Here is a 16,995-nt window from a genome sequence, read left to right as displayed (position 1 = left end):
TGGCAGGTGCTAAACATTGTCCTTGATGAGGACAGACTAGATTATGGTGCAGTAACAAAGAAGTCCCTAATCTTAGTGGTTTAAAACAACAAAGTTTGATTAGTCAACTTGCGTAGGAATGCTGTGTAACAAAGCATCTCCAAACAGACATAACTACAAGTATTCTTTTTTTGTGGGTGGCTGGGGTGGCTTTGATTCTGGTCATGGTTTGGCTCATTTGGCTCTACTGTTGGAAGGATTCAAGTTCTCCTCCTTTGGGTTCCACAGTCTTCTGGGATCAGTGGCTCCCAGACAGACCACAGGAGCACAAAAGCCAAGGGCCCTGAAGGTCCCTGCTGAGGTCAGGTCTGCTCACATCCCACTGAGTAAAGTAAATCAGACGGTCCCAGCCAACATTCGCTAGCAGGGAAGGATCCTCCCCCTCCAGAGGGAGGAGGAGGAATGGTATTTGCTGAACAAGTACTCACAAAAGGTTGATTCTTCCTTCACCTACATGCCTGGTGCATGGGTGTTCTGTTCCTTATTAGCAGGGCAGCCACTGACTCAAACACCGCCCATTTCTGTGCACAGGAAAGTCTCACATGGGGACTAAATGATGCCACTCAGAAGTGACTTAACACAACTCATTGAATGGGGCCGGCCACAAGGCCCTACCAAACACCATGGGGACCAGGAAGTGCAACTCAGCCCTCTGTGACAAGACGTGTGCCATAAATACACCAGGGCCTCTTTGGGGCACTTTCTCATTTTATCTTCACAATTCCATGTGATAGACACTATTATTCTCATTCCTGTTTTCAGGAAGATAATCTTAGGCTCAGAGAAGGGACATCACATTGAAGGTCACACAGCTAAAAAGTGGCAGAACTTAAGACTATTTATTGAGTCACGTTGAAAGGAAAAAGGGACCACATCACAGAAAGAGGGAGCAAGCCTGTATTAATTACCTTTTGTCAGGTAACAAACCCCTCTGGCTTAGAACAATCACCTTTTATTTTGCTCATGATTCTATGGGTCAGCAATCTGGTCTTGGATCAGCTGAGTGGTTCTTCTGCTGGTCCCTGCTGGGTCTGGTTGCCTGTCAGACAGGTAGCCCTGTTTCAGAGGCTGGCTGGCTGGGGGTTGGAGTGTCAAGGCTGACTGGGCCACATCTCCTATCACCTGGCAGATTAGCTGGGGCTTCTTCATGTGGCAGGGGTGGTAGGGGTCCCCAGGGCAGCAAGAGTTCAGGAAGCCCCAGTGCAGGAGCACTTTCCAAGCCTCTGCTGGCATCATGTTTCCTGTCGTCCCAGTGGCCAAGCATATCACATGGCTGGGCCTAGAGTCAGAAGGAGACGGGACTATCCAAGGGCAAGGCTACAGAGAGCCTGAACAAACTGGAGGTATTAATGGGCCAAGCTGCTTCCAGATCTAAGATGCTTTATCATCACATGCCCCCAAAGTCAAAACAGTCACTGGTCCACTCAAACTGCCAGGGAGGCAAAACTCAGATACAGATAAAGTCAGTCTCTTTTTTTTTTTTTTTTCTCTTTTTTATTTATTTATTTATTTATTTTTATTTTGGTTTTTCTAAAGTCAGTCTCTTGATTGAATCCCAAGGAAGTAGTTCCTGTACAGACCCCCCACTGTCCTTTCCTGGCAGGACCCAGAAGTCCCCACCCTTGGCCCCTCCTCCCTCAGACGCAGGAGCCCAGACCCCCAGCCCCTCCTCCCTCAGACCCAGGAGTCCTGGCCCACAGCCCCTCCCCCCTCAGATGCAGGAGTCCAGACTTCCAGCTCCAGTTAAAATCCCAAGTATCTTTTTACCCCTTCAAATCCCCAAAAAGCAGACACAGAATGACATTCCTACTCACTTTTATTCACTCCTCCAAAGAGCACCGCAGGCCGGCTACACCCTTGATTCATGCTTTCACAGTTCTCCACCTCAGTGGACACAAGTCCCTCCATCATGAAATGTAGGAAACTCAGCTAAGGTGATGAGATTGTCTCATGGCTCAAGTTCTTTGTGCCTACTCTGTTCCTGGCCGATGGCAACACCAAGATTCATCACGCATTTCCTTGAATTCTTGCCTCTGAGGGTCTTCCAGCCTGGAGGTGCCACAGACACACTCTGATGGCAGGCAGTCATCTGTCCAAAAGGGAGACTCAGTCTTTCCTACTTGGATGCTCCCACAGACAAGTGCCTCACTAGTAGCCTTATGCCTCCACGAAGTCTAAAAGTCAATGCCATCAAAAGCCATTACTTAAAAGGCAACCACTCGAAAGGCAGTTGTAATGCTCAGAGTGCCAATATACAGTTATGTACAGTAACAATCAGGCAGAGACTCCTGCAAACAAACTGGGGCTCGCCTTCTCAGACACGATCTCTGGCACGAACCCCATGCCAGCGTAAGGGCAGAGGGGATTTGGAGGAGGGAAGCAGAGATGGCAGACAGGACCAAATCAGAGATGATGGCAGAAAAAGGAGGAGCAAAGATTCTGTCAGCGAAGATGTCCAGACTAGTCATCTCGGCATTGCCTGGGGCTGAGGGTGTATGAGCAAGGGCAACCAGGCTACCTCCTGAGCTCCCAGAGTGCCAGGCTTCTCAGGGGGGGGCTGCAGTATATTGACATGTGAGAGAGGGCACACATATCTAGGTGCATACACTGAATTCTCACAATAACCCTGTGAGGTAGTTACCATTTGCTGAGTGACTTGCCCAAGGTCACCCCCAAAGTCAGCAGGACTGTCTGACCCTAGAGCTACGCTAATAGAATTTCATTCCCCTAAGGCTGAGACCTTTGACAATGCCTGGAGTCATTCAGTATCGAATCAAATGCTTTTTCCCACCTTGGTCACCTCAACTTGGATGGGAGTTCAAGCTGGAGAAGAGGGAACCAGCCCTCCAGTGTCTGTGCCTCAGATCAGTTACTCTTGTCTTCAGCTGTCAAAGGAAATTTCACAGAAGAGAAAATAAGGCACTGGTCCAAGTCACTGAGTGACAGTGGCAAAGCTGTGCTTGCTTTCCAGGTCCCCTGACCTCTCAGACAGGCACTTCCTCTCCTATTAGATACTTGTTTGTCACCCCCCCCCACCCACCCCCAATTCAGTCCTTTTCCTTGCGGTGAGGCAAGAGGCAATCTACAGTCCAGCCCTAATTCTGCCACTAATGAATTAAAATAATATTTACTAAGCACCTTCTGTGCGTCGAGCACTATTTAGGTGCTGGGGGTATAGCAGAGAACAAGACAGCAAGGGGGTAATAGCTGATAAATAGGTAAATAAATAAATAAATAAATAAAATTCTAGTTATAATTGCTACAAGGAAAATTAACCAGCTAGGATGAATAATGGGGCGTGCGTGTGTGTGAGCTACTTCAGTTAAAGTGGTCAGGGAAGGCCTCTTGGAGGGGACATTTGAGCTGAGATATGATTGACAGAAGGCTACTCATGGAAATCTGGGGCAGGGGGAGCATTCTAGGCAGCATGAACAGCAAGTGTAAAGGTCCTGAGGCAGGACTCAAGGTGGCCCACTCAAGCATCAGAAGGAATATTGAGCAAACTGGTTGGGAGAACGAGAAAAGGCAGGGGCCAGACCACATAGGGCCTCGCTGTGTGCTGTTGGGCCTAGAACCTGCCCTCTCTGGGCTTTATTCTCCCCAATTATCATAAAAGAGATTCTTCCAGATGGCCTCTCAGCAATGCCCACCCCCCCACCACACACACAAACAGACACACACTTTCTGCTTTTGACACTGAAGATTTCTGTGCCCTGTGGCTGCTCCTCTACATGCAGATGGCAGCACAGAACATTCCGGGCACTGTGGTTTCTGCCTTTGCCTCACTCATGGCACATTCCCACAGGTGGGAACACCTGCCCAGCTGTCCTTCGGGTCCCCTGCTCACTGCAGCACTCTCTGTGTACACCGGAAGGCACAGCTTCCCGAGCCTGCCCAAGGGAGCCAACACAGAAACATCGGGATTAGTGAAGTGGTACAGCTGCTTCTCCAAAAAGGCAGGTATACAAAATACCGAGGCCGGAAAGGGTTCAGGTTTAAGGATAGAAGAAACCAGTTCAAAAGCAGAAACGACTAAAGGAGCATGGGACAGAGGAACAGACTCCGCAGAGAGCTCCCAAATCATGCAGCACCTATAACCTGTGGGCAGTCAAAGTCACACACAGGGGCAGTTTCCAGGACCCAAATCCATTAGGGATTTGCAGGAGTTACCTCTGAGGTATGGCTTCCTGCCCTTCCATACCCAGGACTCATCCCTGGTGTCTAGCTACCCCTAGAGCCCACCATGCCAGTCTTGCCTCCTCCCCTCATTTGTGTGTGGCCATCCTCCCAGCTGAGAAAGTCTTTGTCACCAGGTTCCCCCCACCAGGAGCAAATATTAAATATTTCTATAGTTCCCAAGAGACCAGAGGATTTCTAGTTTTGTTACACAGCCCCTGTTCCCCCCTCTAGACACAGACCTCTCACCACCCAGGCATTAGGAACCAAGGTCCACAGCCCTCTTGGGAGCCAGCAGCCTGAGACCCCAGAGACCGCCTCGCCCCCATGAAGGTTCAAAGCCCACCAGCTCTCAAGGAACTGAGAGACTGTGTGCAGAAGTATTGCCACTAGAAAATCTAGACCCTATATCCCTATCCTATCCCTAGCCATCTGTGGCTTATAAGTCCATGAGTTCCAGCTCCCTGGAGTACCCAGCACGATGAAGAAGGCCCTCACCAGGAATCAAGGCTTCCACCCCCCCTACCCCTGGACTAATGTCTGTTATATCCAGTTTCTACTCCCTTGGAAACGAAGATAATTGCATATCCCCTTCTAGAAGTCCACCCAACTCCCTTCAGGACACACGTCTAGGGGTCCTTCCCTGTGATCCCTAGAGAAATCAGGATCCCGATCCTGAGATTCTATCCCCCTTCAAAACCCAGGAATCTGGGTGACCAGAAGTCCCATATCCCAGTGAAGAGTAGGCTCATCCCCCTCAAGCACCCAGGACTGGGAGTGGCGGCACACCTGCTCTGCCATCTCAGAGCCCCAGGCATCCCATGCCAGGGTCTGGATCCCTAAACCGCGTTCCTCTAAACCGGACGTGAGTCCTCAGCCCCTGGCGGAGCCATGTTGCCAGGACCCGGAGCACCCCGGAAGCCCTGGCCCTCACCCCACCCCTCACTGCACAGGCGTTTGGGGCGCTAGCACTGCCTCCGCATCCGCCAGCATCTCGTCCAGCGCCTGCAGCAGGACGCCGTGGGCCGCGCGGTAGCCCAGGCCTCCGGTGGCCGCCGCGCCGCCCGCAGGCCACAGAAAGGATAGGGCACCCAGTGCTGCGCCCCCTGCAGTGCCCTCACCGGCCCACGCACCCAGCCTGGCCTCCACTTCGGCGCGTGTCACCGGGCCGGGGAAGCGCGTCCGTTCCGCCAGCTCCCCCGGGGCCAGGCCCAGCGCGCGCTCGCGTCGGGCCAGCGCTGAGGGTTCGAGCCCCAGCGCCCGCCGCCACTCCGCCAGTTGACCGCGCAGAAGCGCCACATCACAGGCCCAGCCGAGCCCAGGCACTGGTGCTGCCGCTGCCGCCAGGCTAGCTAGCAGAGCCGGCCGCCAGGCCCCAGCCCGCAGCGCCGCAGCCTTGGTTCGGGCTGCACAGGGGGACGTGGGTGGCAGCGCCAGCAGCAGCGCCCCCGCCTGGGCCGGGGGAAGCGCGCGCCGCATCCATTCGCAAAGCCCGGGGAGTCCACCCCGCCGCAGGGGGAACACTGGTGGTGGCGTCTCCTCCAGCACCTCCCACGTCTCATCCTCCGGGATCCAGGCAGCCACACAACCTGTGTCCCCACTGCCTGACTGCCGCCCTCCAACGCCAACCTGCTGCAAACTCTCACTGCCTGCTTTCTGAGACCCAGTGCCATGTTTCTCTAACCGCCCTCCGCCTGCCTTATCTAAGCTCTCCTCTCGGGACTTCTCCGCCTTCTCTCCTTCCAGAAACTTTGGATCTTCGCCCTGGCCATCAGTTCGCACACAGACCAGCGGGGCATCCAGTAGCACCAAGGGCCGGACGTGGGCCCAGTCCTCCTCAGTGGGGGCGCCAGGGGTGACTAGGATGAGGGCATCGTAGTGAGTCGGGTGGGGGGCAGCAGCAGTGCCTGCAGAGCTCAGAGGCACGGTCCAGAGCACCACATTGGGGCGCTCTGGAGCAGGGTATGGGGTGGGGCCTGCGGGTGCCACGGATGCAGGAACAGCACCTGGGTCCCCAGGATCCAACCCAAGCAGTATGTCCAGCACAAGGCCCATGTCATTGGTGCCGGCTATGGCCAGGTCCAGCCGCGCGCTGCCCAGTCGCTCCAGGCCAGCACGAACCCAGGACATCGCTGCCTCCAGGCCACCGGTCTCAAAGGCCTCACGCACAGCCTCCAGCTCAGCTGCTCCCAGCACCTCGAAGCCATCCTGAGCCGGTGGCAGAAGCCTGCAGGGACAAGGGCAGAAGAGAGGCCAAGTGCTGGAGAGCAGAGCTAGAGGAACAGGACTGGGCTATGAAGACAAGGGTGGAGCTTTCCAAATAATCCTTAGTGAGGCAGAAGCAGGAAAGGGAGGGGGCCGATTGATGGCCCAGCAAATAGAAACCAGGGCTATGAATAAAGGGTGAGGCTTAAAGCAGGGATGGGGCAGCTTGAATGAGGTTAGATTTCCAACAGGGCCTAGATGACATCAGAGGGTGAAGCACAGAATGCCTGCTTGGCTGGAGTGAGGCTGACCTCAAAACCTGCGCTGAGCCCTGGCTAGTGTGGCTCAGTGGACTGAGTGCCAGCCTGCATACTGAAGGGTTGCAGGTTTGATTCATGGTCAGGGCACATGCCTGGGTTGTGGGCCAGGTCCCCGGTTGGGAGCATGCGAGAGGAGGCTGATCGACGTGTCTCTCGCATATCCATGTCTCTCGCCCCTCTTCCACCCTCCCTTCCCCTTCCTCTAAATTTAAATAAAATCGTAAAAACAAACAAACCAACCAACCAAAAACCTGCGCTGAGGTGCGGGACCTGGATACACGAGGAGGCCCTCTAGCAGATGTCCCGCTAAGGCATGCCCCAAACTCACTGGGGGCCTGGTCTCTAAGACCTTAAACAAGAACCTCCGGGGTGAGATCTAGACAAAAGAACCAGGCCTCCCCCCCAAACCACCCTGAAATGCCCCTCCTACCTCTGCAGCGCCTCCGCCTGGCTCCGCAGTGCCGCCCGCAGGCGCTCCAGTTCCCCGCAGGCCTCGCTGTTGCTGCTGCTGCTGCTGCAGTCCTCCTGCGGCACGTAGAGAGGCACAGCTCCCAACCCCGCGCTGTCCAGCAGGGCCGCGGCCTGCTCCCGGGCCTGGGCTTCATTTTGTGAATCCCCAGGACGGAGGGTCCGCACAGCCAGCAGCGGGGTCCCTCGGGCCAGGGCGGCCCGTGCCGCCTCCCCCAGCGCTGATGCCAAGGGTTTGTCGTTCCCCTCGGAGCCAGGCAGCACCAGAACCAGCATGTTAGCCTCTGCTGCCCAGGGACCCGGCGCTGCGGGTGGGCAGCTTAGCTCGCCCAGGAAGAGGCCTGGGCCCGCAGCTCGCAGGCTGGGGATCACGGGGTCTGGCCGTCCATCGGGGATCTCTACCACCTCCACATCCTTGTTGCACAGCGCTGCAATCAGCGCGGACTTTCCTGAGCCCGGAGGCCCCAGGAACAAGGCGGTCACGTCACCCCGCGGTGGAGGCATAGCTGGAAAGCAAGCGACGGGGAAGACCGGGGTCAGGGAGCACCCACCCGTTTTCTTACATGGTAATCCCATTCTGGTCCTAGACTTCAGTCCTCCGCCCTGTCCCCTTTTCCCATTCTCCGATATCACTCCCAGGGACCTAGAAGTCCGGCGCCTAGACCCTATTCCCCAGGGACCCTGAGTCCTGTCCAATCCTCTTTCCGGGTGTATTTCCATTTTTGCTTCAAAAACTGAGAGAGGGGAGTGGGCCGGGCAGGGGAGGGCAACGGAGGAAAATTGGGACAATTGTAATAGAACAAAAAAAAAAAACCCTGAGAAACCCGGTCTCCAATCCCCTCATCCCTCATGGACACACTTGTTTTTACCAGCTCCCCCACCAAATCACCAACCTAGCAAACAGAGGGTACACGGGAGGGCACAGTCGCCGGTGGCCTGTCCGCCGCTGAGAAGCCCCGCCCCTGGAGTCGGCCGGACGGGGGCCGAAGAGGCTGGAGCTATAGAAGCGTTCCGGGGGCTCTAACCTGACGTCGCTCCTTTTAGGAGGGGGTGTGTCTTGGAAGCGTGATCTCAGCTATACAGCCTATCGCAGCGCTTGCGCAGAATGGTCCCAGAAAGCTCGCTCCCTGACTCCAGGGGCCTCAGGACCTTGAACAATGAGGAAGCCAGAGCGCCTGCGCGCCAGAAGCACCTAGCACACCTGCGCAGTAAGCTTCCGTCTGTGCGGCTCTAACGTCATCATAATGCGCCCCCGTACAAAGAAGGACGCCTCCGGTAATTTTTCAGGACCGAGGGGGCACAGCTGCTTCACTGCCGGGTGCTGATCCGGGATCTCGGTTTCGAAAGCCTCATCAGGCTAAAGAGAGTGGAAACCGCCAGGACCCTGAGACTCGGTGGGCCCTGCCCTCGTTCCCTCCGGGCGGCGGGGCTGTGACGAGCGACTGACAGGCGCAACAAAAGGCAGCCTTCTGCCACTTGGACAAAAGCGCAGGCCTGGGCCACCCCCTGCGGAGGGGAGCGCCAAGGGCGATGCTTGAGGCCGCCGGACACAGCAGCTAAAAGCGAGCGTGGGAGGCGGGGCTCTGCGTGGAACAGGAGTTACAGGGTGTCAGAGAAGGCTGCCTCCCGGAAAGAGGCGGGCTAAAGCGTGGGTACCACTCCCTGCCTCAGGGCACGTGGGAGATTCAGGGATGAGGATGGGGTCAAAGGCCAGGAGTTCAGGGAGCTAGTTTGATGTAGGGTCTGAGGTCTCACACAGGTGAGATGGCTCTAAGGAGTCACAAACCCAGGGAGTCGAACCTTTGGGGAGCGGTGAAGCTTCCCTAGTGAAAGCTCATCAGTTTAAGAGTTCAAGGAAATGGTATCTTGCGAGGGTCAAAGGCAGGCAAGGACAGTCTCTATGTCAAGGCGGGCTCTCTAAGGCTGGCGACAGATGAGGGACTTCATTTGATTTACTATTCTATCAGGCATGCTCCTCTCTTGACCAGAGAGGGGTCCTTAGTCACCATGGGGGACCCTCTGCCTGAAGAGACCATGGAGCAGCAGGATTCGTCCAAAGAGAGGAGTCCCTGCCTACAGGAGGCGACAGCTGTAAGTACAGCTGGCCAGAGGGTGGGGTGCGGGAACTGATGCTAAAAGGATTTTGATAGCATTTCAGTGTCCAAGGTGCTATAGGGACTTGCCTGTTGGGGAGCTGCCCTAACGGGAACTGCCACTCCCCGTCCTTACCCTTATTATGCTCAGATGTACCTATCCACTCTGCTCTGTCCACTTAAGTATGAATGGGATGCAAATCAGAGGGACAAAGTGTCACCCAGAGAGGCTTGGGTTGGGAGATATGGCTGGGGAAGAGCAGACACTGAGAGGAGTCCCAAGGTTCTAGTTCCATCTCTGCCCTAGACTTTCAGTGCGACTTGGGCCTTGGTTTCCCTGTCAAAGGGGGTTGCCGTTGCTCACCTCCCAGGGCTGTTAAGGGATTGGCAGCAGAAAAGAGGAAAGCTTGAGGGCAATGAGGCTAGCCAGTCTGACACAGTAGTAAGAGCTCCTGCTGAATGCTTACTATGTACTAGGCCATGAACACTTGTAATCTTATTCAGCCCTCCTAACAGACCCTATGAAACTGGTTGTCACTTTCAGATGAGGGAACTGAGGTTATGTATTTGTGACAACAGCCAGTGTCAATGCCCTCCAGCTTTCCCCCAGGAACACAGCTGTAGTCAACAAGGGGGTTTTATTGCTCACCGCACTGAGGAAGCACACATACCACACCGCAGAGCACCACGGGGCACCTCACCAATGCTTTTGGGTTTGTGGGTGATTTTGGGAAGTGTTCGAGGAAGAGGGGTTTTGCTCTGGATTGGATGGTGCCAGGAAGCAGGGCAGCGCTATGTCTGGCCATCTTAATAAATCTTATCTAGAAGGTAGAGGAACACAGCAAGGCACAAGCTGACTGGTAAAGCGCCAGCAGCCACTCACATTAGCTAGGACGGGGGCGTCTGGTCATTTTAGTGGCTTGGGCAATGTTCATGTTTTGTCTGGGTTCAGATGCGGTTATGGCATAGTCTTGCTGTCTTGACTCAGTCGGTGTGGCCTTGTCTGATGATATTCTCTGAAATTGTTTATATTCAACAGGAGAATGCCAAAGTGTACCTGTGAGTGCCAGGCCATCTCCCGGCTGTGGGGCTGCTTTTCTCCTTAATAGTAATAATTGCAAACAACTGTGTAAACTTTTGTAAGCATTTTATATAAATTCATTCATTTATTGATTACAGTAGATACTGATATGGTTATGACCCCTTTTTCCAGATGAGAAAACTGTTGTACCTGCCTGGGTAGTGGAGCCAGTCTGGTGCAGAGGCTGTGCTTTAATCACACAGCTCTACTGGATTCCAGTCCTGACTTTATTTCATTTCCTAATCTCATGACTATGGGCAAGTTCCCTAACTTTTTAAAAAATTATTTTTCTTCCTTTCTTTTTCTTTTTTAAAGATTTTATTTATTTATTTTTAGAGAAGGGAGGAAGAAAGAGAGGGAGAGAAACATCAATGTGTGGTTGCCTCTCACATGTCCCCAGCAGGGGACCTGGCCCGGAACCCAGGCATGTGCCCTGACTGGGAATCAAACCAGCGAATCTTTGGTTCACAGGCTGATGCTCAATCCACTGAGCCACACCAGCCAGGAACCAGCGAATCTTTGGTTCACAGGCTGATGCTCAATCCACTGAGCTATACCAGCCAGGGCCTGCCTGTTTTGAGCCTCAGTCTGCTCATTCATAAAACAGGCCCAATAATAATCTGTATTATGCCTAGCCCTGGCATACAGCCTGGCACTGAATGTTAAATTGTCATGATTCTGGGGCATGGGAGAGGTCCTGGAAACTTGCTGGACTCCCCCGACCTCTCCCCATGTCCCTCAGGCCATCTGTGGGTCCTGCAGCACACCTGCTGCCTCATCACCTTCACCACCTCCAAGTTCCAGGAGTGGACTCCAAGGCTCAGAAGCTTCGGGGGGCCCTCCTCATCCACTTCACCTGCGACTGCTCCTTCCTCTCCAAGGCCCCGATCATCCACCAGCACAGCCACAATCCAGCCACCAGCCCCCCCTGCTGGTTGCACCCTCCACTGCCCAGCCCACCTTCCCCTGTTCCGACTATGGCAAGACCTTTGGGCAGGCCGCTTCTCTGAGGTGGCACTGCCAGGTGCATGGGGCCCATGCCCCTCCTGGCCCCTTCGCCTGCATGGAGTGTGGTTAGGACTGGAGGCTGGGCTGCATCCACACTACATCCGGCATGCCCGTGGGAAGCTCTGACTGCAGCTTCAGCCCTCCCCAGGGCAATAGGGCTACTGTGGCTGGTGGGACCCTCCTCTGATATGGGACGGGCCCTTGGAGGAATTTGCCTCCCTCCCTGGAAAGGCAAAGGGCTCCTGATAAATAGGGCCCAAAAGATGCTCATTTAGAGTCAGTCTTTGGAGGAGAGAAAGGCCTTTGGGGAAACAGTGAAATCAGACAGTAGTGAGATCTTTTGCTTTAAAACAAAAAATTGAGTAAGAGGGAAAATTATTTGTATCCCTCATTCCCAATTAAATAGTTTGAAATCACAAGTAACTGCAGATTGTATCATCACCTTTTATTTTTCCCAGATGGATGCTATGGGCTGTAGGAACAAATTGCCCTGGATTTGTGCCTGAACGGGGTCAGGGAAGGTAAGGTGTTGCTGGCCTACAGTGCCACCAGATGGGTCCCCAACATGGGGCAGCTCAGGCCTTCGGGGACGCGCAGCAAAGTTAAGGAGCCGTACTGAGTCATGTGGTGGTTGCAATTCAAGTCCTTGTCTCCTCCCCACCCTCTGCCAGCCTTTCCCACTCGAGGGTCCGTGGCATTGGGTAGCTTTGTTTACCCCCTCCCTGGTAACTTACTGCCCCTTTAAGTGATTTTAGGTGCCATTCTGGTCATGGAGTATTTTTGATATGTGTGGGTGAGATGGTATGAATAAACTAACAAATAGTATCTAAAAACCGAAAAGCTCTATATTGATACCTAAACAAGGAACTCTGGTTTTTTAGCAGGAATTCCCAGAGCACATAAGAAAGGCATGAGGAGGGGTGTATGGTATGTGAGAACATGGGTCCCTTCCCAACCTCCAGGTCCCCCTCCCGCCCTGTGGGAAATACGATGAAGGCCATTTGTAAGCTGCTGTGGGGCTGACCTTGGGAGCCCGGCCAGCGCCTCAGTCAAGAAAGGAGCAAAGACAAACTGTTTTCGGATGTGAGCCCAGACTGTAAACAAGTGCAGAGAAACAGCTAGCGCTTTGATCTCACGCAGCTTCCGCACAAGCACCCTGCGTGCCCTGTCTGCTTTGTTTTCTGTGCTGTATATGTCCCTGTGCTGGGAAAGCCGGGGTTGGGGGAAGCCTCACCGGCCGGCTACCACCGATGCACACATGAGTCTTAATAAACCCATGTCTTTCACAGCCAGTCCTCTGGGTTATTTCTTTGGAATCAGCAGCAGTTTGCTGAGTTTTTCTCAGCCCTTGGCTCTCTGCATAACAGAGACCTGGCCCTCGGAGGTAACTGGTTTGGAATCAAACAGAGATACCTTCTGTTTCCTATTGTACTTGGCCAACATTGGGAGATCTCCCATTGAGATCCTATTTTCAGCTTTTGAAAAGCCCACCCTCAGCTGAGTCCCACCAGGCCAGTTTTCCTTGTTTGCATTACCTGTCCTGCCCCTAAAGACAATGGTTGGAGCCTGGTGTACAGTAATCATAGATTTGTTTAAATGCAGGGGTATTTTTAAAGCCCACAGGTGGGATGGATGTGGTAGACTGATAGAGGTCTCCCAATTTTAACTAGGCACATGGTGGCTATGAAGACCACATTCCCCAGATTCCCTTAGCTAGCCATGGCCATGTGACTGAGTTCAGCTAAACACCTGGGTAGAGTCCTCAGGTTTCAGAAGGGGTCATTCCTTTCCTCCACCTTCCTGCCTGGAATGCGAACATGGTATCCAGGCACCTTGGACCATGAGAGCGACAGCTGGGATAGCAGAGCAACAAGATAGCAGGAGTATGGGTCTCCGGTCAACTTCATGCAGCAGAGCCATCGAATCAGCCCTAGAACACCCATTTCCCTGCCATGTAAGAGGGAAATGAGTCTCTACCTTGTTTAAGCTGCCATTAGTTTGGGTCTCTGTCATATGCAGCATAATTTACAGCCTAAGGCAGAGGTCTGCAAACTGTTGCCAAATCCAGCCTGCCTCCTGGTTTTAAATAAAATTTTATTGGGACACATTCATGCTCGTTCATTTACATATTGTGTATGGCTATTTTCACATAGGACAGCAGATCTGAGTAACTGCAACAAAGATCATGTGGCCCACAAAGCCTAAAATAGTTACCATATATAGTGTGTTACAGTAAGTTTGCCAACCCCTCAGCTAACTAATAGGCATACAACCTCTGAGCCTGGTTGCAGGGTTCCCACCCTGGGAAATACTACCTCTAGCGGGGGTGGGGGGGTGGGGTGTGTGTGTGAGATTTGGGGCAGGGTGTGTGTATATGTGAGAGATTTGGGGCAGGGCTAGCTTGCTGGGGTGACTTATGGGGAAACTGGTTTGAAGTCAGTTGGCCATCACTTTTTTCCAAGGTATCAACCTCACCAAAGCTAAACATTTCCTCTGGCACCTGGTGAAAGCCCTGAGTTTCTGACCAATATGTTTAACACCACTCCTGCAGCAGCTCCCCTTACCCCAAACGTAAGCATCTTATCCCACATGCTCTCCCAAGAGACAGAGCTGCCTGCCCAAGTACACCCTTGGCTTCCTGTTCTCTCCATACTCTTCAGATATCATAGATTCCCAAGACTTTAAATAGCATCATCGGTGACTCCCAAATCTTTATCTTCAGCCCAAACCCCGACTGCTCCCCATGAGATACAGCCACCTGGACAATACATGGAGTTGCAAACTTAAAGTGGGTCACCATGACGCCTGCAGCCCCCTACCTCCACCACAACTGCCATCATATTAGCCAACAGTGCACTCTGCTTCTAAATTCTTGAAGAATCTGGTTACTTCTCCCCCAGCCCTACTCTCCTAACTGCTCCCTCTGCTAAGACTGCCCCCCTCCAGTCTCTACAGACCACCCTCTGTGTGTATGTAAATCAGCTTACACCACTGCTCATTTAAAACCCTGCAAAGGAATCCCATAAATAACTTCCAAAGACCTTACCCAGGCCCTCAAAACCCAGAAGTGATGGAGCCCCAGCCCACTAAGCCTAATCTCAACTCCCTCCTTGCTCTATCTTCACTGCTCTCCAGCCATGCATGCCAGGCTGGCTTTGCTTCAGGGCCTTTGCACTTGCTGTTCCCGCTGCCTGGAGCATTCTTACCCAGAACTTCCCAAGGTCACCTCCTAATTATTCAGGTTTCGGCCTGTGCCACCGCCCCAAATAAGTTCTCCTTAACCTGATTGGCTAAAGCAGCACGTGTAACCCTTATTCTGATTGAATTTCTTCCCAACACTCTCCAACACCTAGAATAATCACACTTGTTTATTTCATGATCTGGGTCCTTATGGTGGACTGCAAGCTCCCAAGGGCAAGTGTCATGTCTTCCTCACTGCTTCATCCCCAGCTCTTAGGTCAGCGCTTACCAAGAAGGCTCAAAAAACACTCCTTGAATTTGTGTTTGCCTGGTGTCCCTTGGCCTCCAGCCTGCCTTAGAGAGCTGGCTTCCTTACATCCTGCCCATGAGAGGTATGGGCAGGACAGTGGGAAAGGGGAAGGGTCTCACCTTGCCTGGGGCTCCTGCTGGAACCCCTCCAGCACCTTTCTGTATTCACAGAAGGCACTGTGCCCCTCTTGAGGTTTAAGCACCTGCCGCATGGCACCTTGTCACTGGTCCCTGCACCAGCCGCACGTGGCCTGCCCTCCAAGCACCTGTTGGGTTCTGGTCATCTTACCTCTTTCTGTAACCCCACCCTAGAGGCGGGAGCTTCCTGCAGACCCATTTCCCACTTATCTCACTTTCTCATGTTTGTGTTTCCAGCCTTCTAACATCTGGTGACCAATTCCCTGTACTTTACAAAAGTCCTCTCTTTGGAATTCCTAGCTTGGGTTTTATACTCTGACTAGGCCCCAAGGAACTTCAGAATGAGTCCTCTGGCAGCAGACTGGGTCTCTTGATTTCCAGGCTCTCATGATCCTTATGAATTTTTGCTGACAAATGGGTAACTCTACATGTGTGCTTAGAAAGCAAGCCCTGCCTTAGGGAAGAAGAGGCCGCACACACGCTGCCCCAGGAAATAAAGTCCATGTTGTTTTAATGAGCTGTGCATTTCTGCTTTGATGATTCTAAGATTCAATGACGCTAAGCTATAGCGGGTATGAAAGTCTCAGTGGATAAATGACAGGTTCTGAGATTCGGAGCTTCTAGGATGAAAAATGTGGGTTTTGAAAGATGCTTTGGTCTAAGATCCATTAACAGGCACCAAGTGCAAATGCTCTTCGGGGCCTGGCAGGTAACATAAATCAGTGAAGCAAGCAGGTGTGAGGGGACCGGACCCCAGATCATGGGTACTGTCGTGTGGCGTGGAATGCCCCATTAACATGAGGGATTCTTACTCAGCTCCCACAAATTACTGCCCCAGGGGATTGTGGGTTCAGCAATGTAGATCTCACAATTTTTCAAGAGAAGCCACAAACCTCCATTTCTATGTGAAATCTGCCCATTTTTAAATGGCAGTAGCCAACATGATTAAAAACACCTCAATAACTCTGTGGAGACCAAATACACTCCTGCAAGTCAGATGGTGGCTGGGGACAGCCAGACTGCCATTTCTGGTGTTTCCCGCATCCAGTTGTCTGAGAGCAAACCTGAGCACTGACAGTTACGAGCTGTAGCCTCCAGCGGGCAATTCCATGTCTCTGTGCCCCAGTCGTAGCAGTGACCACAACAGCAGACCCTGTACCTCCAAGGATCACGATAATGACTGAGACTCAGAGAGGAAGCCAAAGTCAGTATCATGGTCTACGGGGCTGGGCCCTCCACCCCTCTCTGACCTTGTCCTCCCTACCTTCCTCAGCAACAGCCTCTCGGCCTGTGTGCTCCGCCACAAACACCCCAAGCTGACTCCCACCTCAGGGCCTCTGAGCTTGCTATTCCCGCAGACAGCCACAAGGCTCCCTCCTCCCCTCCTCTAGGTCACTGCTCCGGTGTCACCTCCTGGGTGAAGCCCTCCCGAGCACCCTATTTGCAGCTGTTTCACACACACGAGCCTCCCCATCCCCCTTCCCTTTTCCTCCACAGCACTTACTGCCTTCTAACAGTACATACGTTTTATATTTTACTTAGATATCTAACAAAGGGTCTGTCTCTCTTCCCCAGTATAACTCCCACAAAGGCAGTAACCTTCATTCATCACATTCTCTCTACTCCCTGCTCCCCAAATAGTGCCTGCATCTCATAGGGGCTCCATAAATCATTGGTGAATGAATGAGTAAATAAATCATAGTCCCTACCTCGTAAGAATCCGAGGCGATTGTCCATATAAAGTGCTGGTCCACTGTGAGCGGTGACTTTACGATGGCCGTTAACGATAATTCAGGTCCTATTCTTGAAGGTTCTTAGTTGCCAAGCTTCTATGAGTTAACACACGTAAAGCGCCTTAGAACAGGGCTTGGCACACTGTAAATGCTCAGTAAATGGTAGCTATCGTTATAATTAGGCTTCTATTTTCAAAGCAGCTTTGGTGCCAGGCTTCTGTGAATTAGTACTTCCCATCTCAGAG

The 16,995-nt window shown here is 52.9% G+C and overlaps 1 protein-coding gene and 1 pseudogene across 3 annotated transcripts; one reads left to right on the top strand and one right to left on the bottom strand.

Annotated features, from left to right (window-relative positions):
- Positions 1 to 2,594: 2,594 nt before the first annotated feature.
- On the bottom strand, positions 2,595 to 16,984 carry IRGQ (immunity related GTPase Q). Of its 2 annotated transcripts, none has more exons than XM_090261424.1 (3): positions 16,727 to 16,984; positions 7,171 to 7,714; positions 2,595 to 6,442 (listed from the first exon to the last, which is right to left on the bottom strand). In XM_090261424.1, exons 1-3 carry the CDS (start codon positions 16,752 to 16,754, stop codon positions 5,158 to 5,160), a joined length of 1,857 nt encoding a protein of 618 aa, XP_090117550.1. In that variant the 5' UTR covers positions 16,755 to 16,984; the 3' UTR covers positions 2,595 to 5,157. The 2 variants fall into 2 exon arrangements, with proteins under 2 accessions (XP_090117550.1, XP_090117551.1); XM_090261425.1 differs by lacking the exon at positions 16,727 to 16,984 and adding an exon at positions 8,102 to 8,410.
- Positions 8,227 to 12,678, top strand: ZNF576 (zinc finger protein 576; annotated as a pseudogene). Its single transcript, XR_016507906.1, has 3 exons — positions 8,227 to 8,426; positions 9,199 to 9,299; positions 11,125 to 12,678. The product of XR_016507906.1 is annotated as a zinc finger protein 576 (transcript).
- Positions 16,985 to 16,995: the final 11 nt, after the last annotated feature.

Source organism: Furipterus horrens, unplaced genomic scaffold (assembly GCF_987537825.1).
Source record: "Furipterus horrens unplaced genomic scaffold, mFurHor1.1.pri manual_scaffold_13, whole genome shotgun sequence".
Taxonomy (NCBI): Eukaryota; Metazoa; Chordata; class Mammalia; order Chiroptera; family Furipteridae; genus Furipterus; species Furipterus horrens.
This window is presented reverse-complemented; position numbering and strand designations above follow the sequence as displayed.